At 42.6% G+C, this 12264-nt stretch overlaps 2 protein-coding genes across 11 annotated transcripts in view; one reads left to right on the top strand and one right to left on the bottom strand.

Moving 5' to 3' along the window:
- The window catches only part of PHACTR1 (phosphatase and actin regulator 1), a 460275-nt gene that overhangs the window by 18654 nt on the left and 429357 nt on the right, over positions 1 to 12264 (bottom strand). For all 10 annotated transcript variants that reach the window (XR_007772753.1, XM_050941593.1, XM_050941595.1 and 7 more), the window contains one exon: positions 1636 to 1776. Coding sequence is in view for 9 of the 10 variants with exons in the window: in XM_050941593.1 (XP_050797550.1) it covers positions 1636 to 1776 (141 nt within the window). In the remaining variant the exon portion in view is untranslated. The remainder of the gene's footprint in view (positions 1 to 1635; positions 1777 to 12264) is intronic.
- The window catches only part of GFOD1 (glucose-fructose oxidoreductase domain containing 1), a 541281-nt gene that overhangs the window by 185480 nt on the left and 343537 nt on the right, over positions 1 to 12264 (top strand). The gene's annotated exons all lie outside the window — the stretch shown is intronic.

The following is a 12264-nucleotide window of genomic DNA, read 5'->3' as shown; positions in this document are numbered from 1 at the left end:
CTGTTTTGCTGGAGGTGTTGATCAGCAACCGCCAGAGCTCAGTAATACAGACTGGTCTTCAACATACACCATAAATAAGGGTCCAAGCTCCATTCTCCCGCCATATTTACTTCCTTTTTAATACTGGTACGTAGCACTTTAGCACTGGTACATAGTCAGAGATCTACAAACACTTTACAAAGCTGGACAGGCATTATTATCTCTATTTTATAGATGAGAAAAAATCAAGTAGGGATTGGTTAAGTTACTTGACTAAGGGCTTGTCCACAATAGAAAGTTATATTAGTATAAGCCAAGATGTGAATGGAAACTGATATAGTTACCGTATCTCAACATAATGCCCAGGATGGACAGTCTTATTGGAATAAGGCTTTTTTTGGTTTGGTTTTTATTGCTTTGGAAGGGATTAAAGCTAAACTGAAGAAAGCCGCTCTTATACTAGAATAAGAATGCCCCCATGGGTAGCTATGCTGATACAACTATACTGGTATAACTACTAACACATGCCTGTGTAGACAAGCCTTAACTGCAGTTAGTCAGCTTTAGGGCCAGGAATAGAAATCAGGGCTCCCAGTCTTATTTCCTGTCCACTGGACAACACGGCCTGGAGATAACATGCTGGGCTGACACAGTTCCACATCAAAAAAAAAAATTTAGATCCTGATTTTCATTTACACTATGGACCCTTTAAATCACAGTGGTAATGTCCAGTGGCCAAAGAGTGGGTGTAACATTTCTCAGGCCCATAGTCTTGTCTGTCTTGAGAACTGCAATAAAAAGTTTAAATCTCTCTGTTTCACTTTGTGGACGCTATCACCTTGTCTCTGCTTGAGACAGACATTGCACTCTACGTAGTAGGACAAAGAAACAAGTGGAAACAGCTTGAAGTATGAATACAGTCCACCTTCTTTCTGCAACCTCAGTGTTATTTATATAATGTCAGGGCATTAAGCCCTTTGCTGCTTGTTCCCACCACAGACTCAATGTGGTGGTACAATATAGTGTGCCAGACTCCACTAACACTCAAAAAAAAGGTGTACTTGATACAGAGAACTGTTTTTCTCAATATATATATGGCATATAACACAATAATTAGGTGGTTACAAAACCTTTGGGGAGCAGAAAAGAATATAACATAAGAACAGTCATACTGGATAATCAGTACCCTCCCAAAGACATTTCACCCTCTACCTTCCAGCCAGCCGCTCTTAGGCCTTGTCTACATACAAAAGACGTCCTATTTTAACTCTACAGGTATAGACAGAGCAGTACAATCCCTCTAGTGTTGATGCAGTTATATGCCAGTATAAAAGAGGTTACACTAGTATAGGTTATTCCTGTATAGAAGGGGAAAAAGTTATACTGATATAAAGCACCTTTATATAGGTATATCTGCATCCACGCTAGGGAATGTTCTGGCATAACTATATTCATTACAATCACAATCCTAACCAGCATAGTTATGCAGGTACAAAATCTGTGGGTAGACCAGCCATTATAGCCTTTCCCCGGCCACCTTTGGAAGGAGACTGAATTGAGGTTAGGCCCTTGTTTGCAGTGTGGTGTCACACCAGCATTACTGAACCTTGTGATCAATACACAGCTGCTACCGGATCATAAGCTCATTGGGCTTACTTTGTCGGCGGCTGAGAGTCGCGTCCAGGGTTTGTCCGCCCTCCTGTCATAGTCCTGAGCATCTGCCACTTCCACGTAGTCACTGAAGCGGATGAGGATCTTTTTCTCACGCAGCTCTTCCACTGTGGGCCTTTGGCTCAGCTGCAGGTACAGGGGGAGAAAGGGCACCGAAACTTGATTTCTCCTCGCCCGCCAGTGCTATTCTTTGAGTTATTTTACAGGCAGAATGATCATAATGATAGTAGGTCCCAAAGGTAACATGGCCAACTTCATTGGTTTTAATTACCTTCTGCATATTCAGTGGCTGAAAGACAAGCCACTGTTTTGCCTTCTGAATACCAGATATGAGGGTGCAAAAAGGCCCTAGAGTTGGAGTAGCTGGTTGCAGGAAGATCCCTCAGTGGCACAGAGCCGGAATAGCAACTTATATGCCATCCCCCCTACGGCTGGAGTAGGGGCAGTAGGTTGGGGAGGGACTGTGGCTGGAACCACAGGCACAGGCAGAGCCAGATCAGGAGAACACAGCAGTGACTAGCCACCCTCACGCACTTCCTAGAGAGGACCAGATGTCTCGATATTATCGGCACTGTTGCAATATTAGGGGCTTTGTTTAATATAGGCAACTATATTCCCTCCCACCCCCCAAAAAAAGTCCCAATTTTTGACATTTGTTATTTGGTCACCCTGGCACCTCCCCACCCCACACAGCCACTCCTGGGTTGTGATGTGTGCTCTTTTGCTGCACTGGAGGCTGCAGACTGAGAAAGTGAGCCTATCCCTTTCTGAATTATGAGCTAAACGTGACAAAGCGCCATTACTTACCGTTGTAATACCTCATGGAAAGGAAGGCAGGATGGCTTTTGCTCATTTAGCTTTTCACTTTATGCTTTAGTTTGATTTTATGTCACAGTATATTGGATTTTTAACAGATTATATTGAGTACAAGAAAAAATTTCAGGCACATATTTCATCATGTCAAGAAACCATCTTCATTGTTCCAAAGCAATTTTTCAGAGTTTTGCAGAAATGTAGGCCAACCATGCTTAAAAACACAAATCAGAAATAATATACCCATAGTCCACATATACCATAGTCAGCTATGTGCATATATTGAAGGGCAGAATTTGGCTGTAAGGGATTTATTCTCTTTGAATGCATAGAATTCCCATTACTGTCAATTGGAATTATATGTACTTTTCTAAAGAAGAGACTATATATATGTATTCAATGCAAACAGTTCCATTAATCCAGCATTATGGCTGAACAGTTAAACTCACAGAATGTAAGAAACTGCAAAAGTTAAAGTTCCAATAGCAATTTTAACTTGGCCATGTTGCCCATACAATAAGCCTTATGGCACAAAATACATTTTATATTACCTTCGACCTTAGTCCATCCTGTGCTTTGCTGTACGTTGGGCTACCAACATTTGCCATCCTTGCCTGTCAACTGCCCTTCTCTCTAAATCTTCCCATTTCATGTTGAGATGCCTGATGTCGTTCAGAACTGTTTGTTTCCATGTTATTCGCAGTCTTCCTCTCTCTCTTTCTTCTTGTGTTTTCTGGCTTCCATTCAAGGTTGGTATTTGGTAAGCCTTCTTTTTCCATTCTCAGCATATGTCCCAGCGATTGATGTCTCCTTTTGTAGATTACTTGTGAGAGGGTGCCTTGTCCAGTAATTTTTCTGACTTCTTCATTTGTCTGCCTATCTCTACATGTTATTCCCAATATTCTTCTTAGACATTTGTGATGAAATGCAACAGAATATGGATGGAGGAGAAAGTGCCGGAAGAATGGACCCTCGGTATCATAATCAAGGTACTAAAGATAGGTGATCTAAACAATTATTCAAATTGGAGGGGAGTAACACTTCTATCTGTCACAGGAAAAGTATTAGCAGCAGTCCTCCTGAACAGAATGAAAGGAAAGATGGATACTATCCTACGTGAACAAAAATCTGGATTTAGACAAAGGAGATCGTGCACAGACCCTATTTTTACCCTGAGATGGATTATTGAGACCACAGTTGAATTCCAAGGCAGTCTTGCCAACAATTTTGTGGACTTTCAAAAGGCATTTGATAGTATAAATAGAGAAACACTGTGGAAAATTGTGAAACAATATGGAATTCCAACAACATTAATCAACATTATGAAGGCATTCTACACCAACTCAAAATGCTGCATTAAAATGGAAAATGGATTGAGTAAGCCATTCAACATTTTATATACATAACATATAATGCTACCCAGTTAACCAGAAATGGTGCTGGGATAATCTTAACTTTTGCATTTCTTAATTTTGATTAAAAGTTTCAAATAAGCCGAAGAGCAACATTTTCAAAAATGTCTAAGTGACTTAGGAGCCTTCATCCCACATTCAAAACTGACAGGCCCCGATCCTCAAAGGTATTTAGGCCATCAATCAATATGAGTTAGGTGCCTAAATTCCTTTGAGGATCTGGGCCGTACATACCTCCTCGCCTAAATTCTAGTGACTTTCAATGAGCTTTAGGCTCCTATGTGCCTAAATTGTTTTTGAAAACCACTTAGATGTTTGAAAATTTACCCTTTGTGATTTCTGTGCAACTCCAATGTTACGTTAACATTTTTTCATCAATGTTACATTTCCTAAGCTTTTTAAAGGAACAAAGATAAAAAAAAAGACCACACTTAACAATGATACAATTTCAATGGTCCCAATTAGGCTGCTGCTACTGTATGGATGAAAATAGTTTTATGCAAGTCTGATTTAACAGGGAAGGACCTTATTGGTTTACAACAGAAAAAAGAAAGATTACTATTTGCAGAATATTGCTGATGCAGCCAAAATTGCAGAGATCCTAAAAGCAGCTATTTTCTCACACATCATCTTTGATATGAAGTCAGAGTTTTATGGGAGGATTTTGTGGTGTGTATTTTATTAAAACAATTCAATCGTTTTTACGCTAACTGTACTAACAGTGGCCCGAGAACAGTAGCTACTGCCTATGCCCAATCCCACGCTCAGGAAAAACAGCAGACACTGAGCATGCTGGGTTGGGCAGGGAAAATATACATTGTGATGTCAAAGTGGGGCTTCACTAAACTCTGCTAATAACATCGCAGGCCATCTTGTTTTTTTGAAAACAGTGCATCTTGGCTTGTACAATATTTTTTGCTACTTTTGTGAACTATTTGTTCCAGACAATAATACAAAGCTATCTTTGGGATACACAGTACTTTGTCAGTCAAGCTGAAAAGAGAAATGTGTATAAAGTACAACTGTCTCTGTGGTTCTGGCCACACAATAGAGATAACCACAACCAATAAAGTTGGCTGAAACATGATTATGTTACAAACACACACTCTTATTACTTATCAGGGCAGAAAAAGCAAAACAACACCTGCAAAACATGGTAAAGAGCCATTTATAGCCAATATTGAGGTTAATACATGGTTCTTGAACATGTTTTTTTCTGTCCTCAAAAGCAAGCAAAACAAAACATGTTTGGGCTATAACCATGGTAATTTTTATCTTGTAGATGGTCCTTCTCTCTGTGTATTACAGCTCACATCAAATATGATTGTAAATTATGTATTAGGGGTTATGTACCTGTTAAAATAATAGAGAAACAAATGTTGTCAACTCTGTTAACATTATAGCACTGCTGTTCAGGCAGCTCTGCAGCAGCTAAACATGAGTCTCTCGCCTCTAAATTTTTATCCAAACCACAAATGAATCAGTAAGAAAATACCCAAACCACTGCTACATTTAAATAACATCAAGGCTGGAACGAAAAGCCAGGACATTCAAAGATAAGGTTGACACTCCATCTTTTATTAGCCTCAAGTGCCTCTTTTCCCCACAACTTGAATTAAGGACGAAGTATCAGTGTTATCTTTTCATTTCTGAGCTCTTGTCAGTTCATGACAGACCCTGGTCGTTATTTAAAAGTAAGATTTTTTTTTTTGGTATTTAATACCCTATTTATATAGTAGGTGAGGACGTTTGATCAAAAAGATGAAAGCCTGTAAACTAAATGCAGTTTTTAAAAGATGGATTCAAAGGAAACATTGAAGTCAATTTTTACAGATTCTGACTGATAAATTACTGCAGTCGTTTTGGGGTGAGGGAAGATTTTTTTTATACACTTGTTTTTCTTTCATAGCTCCTTGTCCATTTCCCACATTTAACCTGGTTTAATATTTGGGCGATGCTGCCATACTAAATAATTTGCTTATTTTCCCTGCAGGAGGTAGACACGAGGATGCTGTTTGATGCACAGTGGCATACAGTGCCAAGCTGATGTGTGGGTATATGAATGGTGCTTCTTACATGGCCAGGAGGCACAGGCGCCAAGCGGCTTCAATGCCATGGAACTTTGAACTTTATTTCATTGAGGTGTGTTAGCTCAAAATTGCAACAAAGGCTTGAACACCTTAGGAGTAGGGCTCATAGGTGCTATGGTAATACGAAGAATATTAATAATTATACATATTCACATATATAATTTTTATAATAAAAATCATATTTACATACACTAAATACTCAGTATGTTAAACCAAATAAGGATCTGATAATAAAAAATAAAATAAGAGACCACTACTGTGTGTGCTTTAGATAGGCAGCAATAAAAACGGCTGCTATTTACATAGTTAACATACTGATCTGTTAGCAATTCATTTTGGTTCTCTATTTCGATTAAGTCCTGTTATATACAGTCTCTCTTTGGGTCCAGTACTGCACAGGATGAGCACCTCTTGTGCACTGCTAAGCATCCTCCCTCCCAGTGGGTCTGATTCTCCAAGGTGCAGAGAAGCCTCAAATCCTACTGACCTCAGTGGCAGTTCAGAATGCTCAGTACTTTGCAAGACTGTGTCCTTAAGCAGAAAAACAGTATATACCACTTCAGTGTTTGTTCATGGCAAGGACATTCAGGTGATTTGCTCTGAGACCTTTGCTGGGAATTTAGTTTATATTTCATGAGCTACAGTATCTTGGGTCAAAAATAACTCCTTAGTGGACAACTAGCAAAACTGATGACTGCCTCCTCATAATGGTCAAGTGGGTTACATGACCATTATGAAAACAGTGAAACCTGCCTCAAATATTCAGTCAAGAGCCTGACAAAACTGGCTGCTTAATGAAGGTGGTCTACCAAAAAAGATGGAGAAGAATTGTATCCAGTGGATGAAGTCCTGGCTTCATCAAGCTAATGAAAGTTTTGCTACAGACTTTGATGAAGCTAAGCTTTCTCCTAGTGTGCTTAGGGATGCTTTGGGGCAGTGTTTTAGGATGGGAAGTCTCCTAAAAAAGCTGGTGTTCACTAGTACAGGTTTCAGTGTCAATATCTGGAACAAGCCCTAACACCTTTTAAGCAACATAAAATATGGGCAGAGGGAATTCTCATTGCTAACATTTGTGATGCCAATGAGATATGCATGTATCTTTTCCTCCTTCTGGTGTATTTTGTGTGTGTGTGTGTGTGTGTGTGTGTGTGTGTGTGTGTGTGTGTGTTCTCATTGCTAACATTTGTGATGCCAATGAGATATGCATGTATCTTTTCCTCCTTCTGGGGTGTGTGTGTGTGTGTGTGTGTGTGTGTATTGGGGAGTATAATCCCTTGAGCTGGATATTGGTCTCACAATAGGGAAATCAGGAGGAACTCCCCTGAAGTTAATAGAGTTCCATCAGTGTAAATGAGATCAGAACCAGCCCTCTGTATGGAAGCAGGGGTGGGGAAAGAAGGAGATTTCTTTCAATGTTGTCAGGAACTCTGGAGATAAAACAGCAGCTAATTTCAACCTTTGATAACAACCCCGTTTACAAGCTAAAACAAACCGAAGTGCTGTCTCTTCAGGTTGGTAAACCAAACCACCGATCCCCTGTATAGCCAAGAATAACATAGGGTTCAGCAATCTGCCCAGGGGATGTTACTGGGTATGCAACTAAATGCAGAACTTGCTCTGAAGTTCTACTGTGACAGAAGCTGAGGGCTTGTCTATACAGGGAATTCATGGGGAAGTCAGTGTGAAATAGCAAAGATGTGAATTTAAAGTGCAATAGCTATTCTGCACTAGCTCCCCGTGTACTCTCTTACTCTGCACTAAGAGTGCCTTTGTGGGGTTTAGATTAATCCACTTCCAAAGTGGCTAAACCTATATCAAGCAAGGAATTGTTAGTGAGGAGTAAGAGTGTCCACATGGGAAGCTAGTGCAGAATAGCTCTTCTGTACCAGCTATTATGGGCTTTTCACCACACACAGACAAGCCCTAAGATGTTGCTGTATCCCGTCACTTATTCATCATCTTCTTAGGGTTCTATGGAAGTTCTAATGGGGAATTTACTCTTACACTATCCACCCCAGCTTCCATCAAAACTCATGCACTGGTAACAGATGATGAATTCCTTGCAGCATTTCCCGATGACTCAGAATCTCTAAAGGAAGGTTACTCATCTGTAATCAGAATTCTTCAAGATGGACTCTGCACAGTCACACACTTCGGATATGCCAGTGGTGCAGGTCATACTGGGGTAGCTTCTAGTAGCAGCGTCTGTTGGAGTGCCCCCTTCCTTGTGGATCTGAATGGTTGGAGGGCAGGGCTATACCATGGGTGCCTGATGGGCCAACCACCTCAGTTCTTTTCATCCCACCCCCCTGCAGGTACAAAATTGAAATTAGGATTCTGAGGAAGAGGGGGAGGTGGGCAGGGAGTGCAAATGTGCAGAGTCCACCCTGAAGAACTCAGGTTACAGGTGAGTAAACTTCATTCTTCTTCAAGTGGTCTCTACACATCTGGGGAGTTTGTCAAGCAGCATTATTCTCTCTGGACAGTGTGATGGGCTGCCTTGCTCAAACAGAGATTGTCATACAGCATTACCCGATTGTGGACTTTACTTCCTCTTGCTCTTTGAGCAGCAGCCACCACCACCAATGAATCTGAAGCAGGATGCATCTGGCAGGATGGGAACTGGCAGGATGCAGCTGGTATAGCTTGTCTGATTCTTTTAAATTGTCTGTCCAGATGATGGATTAGCCAGGTATTTACTGATGACACTAATAAACCATGGAGAGCTGGCAGGGTAATCGTACTCCTAGAAAGTTAACCCAGAACACTGAAAACCAGGTGTGTCATTTCTAAGGTTACCAAAGGGAGAGTTTAGAAAAACAGCAGGGCAAGAGACACTCCCTCCTGGACCCTGGTTTCTTTGCTGTCGTTAATTCTGATACATCAGATCCTTAGTTAGGAAAGAAAAGAATAATGTAGAACTAATTAAAAGCTAATTGAAGGCTGCTGCACAGGGAACGATCCAAAGACCTGGTAAGCCTCCTGGTCCATCTGCTCCTGTGGTTGGAAGGAACGACGGCTGTCTGTGTGCGATGCCCTGACATTCAGAGCTGCAAGGGGAGGAGTGGGGACCAAGAGGGTGCTCCCCAGCGGGCACTGCTAACAGAAGGTTCTGCTCGGTCAGGATGCACTGTCAGTTCATCCCAAGAGTGGGAATGTGCAGAGGCCACCTGAAGAAGAACATGTAGTTTTGGCCCTATTTTCAGTAAGAAGCTGCAGAGAAGGCTGAGGCACGACAGCTAGGCACTGTATTCACACTCTCATGGGCCAAGAAAGCCTGCACAGCAAGGAGCGCTATGTAAATAACTACAGAGACATGTATGTACATAGTGAAATCCATAGAAGCTGGAATTAGACTTCCAGGACAACACAGGCCAAAAACCAGTTTACAAAACCAAACTGAACTTTCTGTGGGTTAGGCTATCAGCATTTGAGCCATACAGGAAACAACTGTTACATTTTAAGTTGCCATATGAAAGAAGGAAGAGGAAACAATTTGTACAGACTCCCCACCAACCACTCTGATGTTCATCTGCAGCCTTGGCTGTCTTCCCTCACCATCCTGAAACTCCTTGATGCATCCTGCTGACCCACTCTCTCTCTCCCTGTCTTTCCAATGCTTTCCCTACTATGAAGTTTCTGATCCATCTACAGTGCCCTCAGACCATTGATCCATTCTTTAGGAGTTCCACACACACCCCAGGAATGTGTTACTCTTTCCGTGATCTAGATCTAGGTCCATGAGAGATTTATTTCAGGTTTCAGATTTACAGTAAATCTAAGTTGCTCTTTGAATAGCACTGAAGATTTCTGTGTAATGAAGCTTATGAAATCATCAACAGCGACTTTCCAATCCTTTCTGGGCTTTGAAGAGGTCTCCATTTGGATGTCTGTATTAAAAATGTAACCTTTAACAGTTTGCCCATGGGGTAAAATCTCATGTCATTATAGTGCGTCTTATTTCAATACATCATCATGCTGTGACACAAGGCCAGCCCTAGAAGATTTTCAAGGACACTGTCAGTGGTGCCCGCAGCCACATGTGTATTATGCATGGTGCATAGCATTGGCAGTGGTACCAACTGGACAGCAGGTTTGCCCAGAGGTGGTGGGGGGGAGGGAAAGGGGCAGTTTGCCATAGCCTCTCATTTGAGAGGGGAGCCCCCAAATCAAATGGCGTTGCGACCTGGCATGGGAGGTCACAATGCCACTCAGGTTTCGCTCAGTAGCTCCTAGATGAAGTGGCTGCTGGGCAAACCTGAGGGTGGTTGCGACCCTGTATGTCAATTTGCAATGCCCAGAGCAGGGAACCGGGCCCAGCCCCATGGGACAGGCGCCCAGCCACCGCAAAGTGAGCGTGGTTCACGTGAAGAATTTCTGGAGGCGCCCCTGGTCACTGAAGTGGAACTGTTCCATTGAAGGCAGGATGGTCTCACAAAATCAGATGGGTAACAATTTGTGTTGTTTAATGTTTTTACGGTTAAGAGACTTCAGAATGGACACTACAGAACCATCTTTCCCTGTTGTTAAACATACAATGCTACTTGAATAAAGCTCTGCATATATTACATCACCTTGAATTTGCTCTGTGTGTGCGTACATTAAATACCACCCAGAAACAGGGAGGTACAGTGGAGCAAACGTTTGGAAAGACCAGTTAGCTTTGTCCCTGATCTCAGGTTTAACATCTTTTGCTAATAAGACTCCAGTACAGCTGGGCAGAGAGAACCTGTCACAGTACTCAAGACGCAGAGACATATTGGGCCATATTCATGAAAGTGAGAGCTTGGGGAATAATTGTAATCTTTCTGAAATTCACCAGGTACTTGGCATTTCTAATTGTTATTTGTCAACTTTCAAACTTTATTCATTCCTTCTCTCTAGCGATTTCTGAGTATTTGTTATCTGCAGGGACACAGTACATTCATAAATCACAGCAAAATCCAATAGTAGTGAAGTACCATGATTCTTTCTGTATAATTACAGACAATTAGAAGCTGTCACTAGAACAATTAGTTTAAAAATTGAAAACAGATAAACCATCTAAGCCAGGTATCCACTTAGGGCTTGATCCCAGGAGCTTTCCATGCACAAAGCTCCCACTGAAATTCAGTGTGATTATAGTACGTGTAGGGCTCATGAGACCATATCCTTATTTAGTAAAAGTCCAAAAACGGCCAAAAGGAACCTGTCTAGAGTGTGATATGAGAGTCAAAGAACCTAGTTTAATGGGAACGGAGGGTGTGCAGTAACAGGCTCAACTGTTGCTATTGTTTGCAAGTGCAAACAGGAATTGCCTGTCAAGTAACTGAAATCTTCAGGATCACAGGTATAGTTGCAGTTATATAGTAGACCAGTGGTCAGCAACTGGTTGATTGCGATCAATGGTCGATCCTAGAGGATCTCCCAGTCGATCGCGATCTCTGGTGGCACAGGGGGCTGCCACTAAGACAAGCTCCCTGCCTGTCCCGGCCCCATGCTGCCCCCGGAAGTGGGCAGCGCGTGTCTGGGGGCGGGGGTCTCCCTCCGCATGCACTCCTGCCTGCAAGCACTGCCCCCACAACACCCAAAGCCCCAACTCTGAGCCCCCTCCCAGAGCCAGTACCCCAAACCAGCCCTGAGCCCCCTCCTGGAGACTGCACCCTAACACTCTGCCCCATTCCTGACCCACCTCTCAGAGCCAGCACCCCATACCCCCTCCTGCACCCCAACTCCCTGCCCCAGGCTCAGCCCAGAGCGCCCCCCCCCACACTGCAAACCCCTTGGCTCCAGACCAGAGCCCGCAACCCCTCCCGAATCCCAACCCCCTACCCCAGCCCAGTGAAAGTGAGTGAGGGTGGGGGAAAGCGAGTGATGGAGAGAGCAGGGCATGGAAAGAGTGGTGCAGGGCTTTGGGGAAGGGGCCGGGTTGATCCTGGGTTGCCCTTAAATTCAAAAAGTGATCTTGGGCGTAAAAAGGTAGGTGACCACTGCAGTAGACAGAACACTTTAGTCCTTGTAGTGGTGACCTCTTCAGTGCAAGAAGCTGCTCTTGCCTTCTGCATTTCCTGAAGGGCAGGTGTGCGGTGGCGAACTGTACAGTGACAGGGCAGGTTGGGGCCTGAAAGCTTATGAAAGCCAGATTCTTTGGTAATTATTTGTGTGTGTGTGTGTAATGTTTCTATCTTGCATGTTTGTTTAGCAAATAGCACTACCATTTGGACTGGATTCCTGTACATGTTTGCCTGTCTAAATACAACAAGAATGAAAGACTTGCAAAATGATATCTGCAATTTCTGTGCAGAGATTAACCTGAGCTT

Source organism: Gopherus flavomarginatus, chromosome 2 (genome assembly GCF_025201925.1).
Source record: "Gopherus flavomarginatus isolate rGopFla2 chromosome 2, rGopFla2.mat.asm, whole genome shotgun sequence".
NCBI classification, from domain to species: Eukaryota; Metazoa; Chordata; order Testudines; family Testudinidae; genus Gopherus; species Gopherus flavomarginatus.
This window is presented reverse-complemented; position numbering and strand designations above follow the sequence as displayed.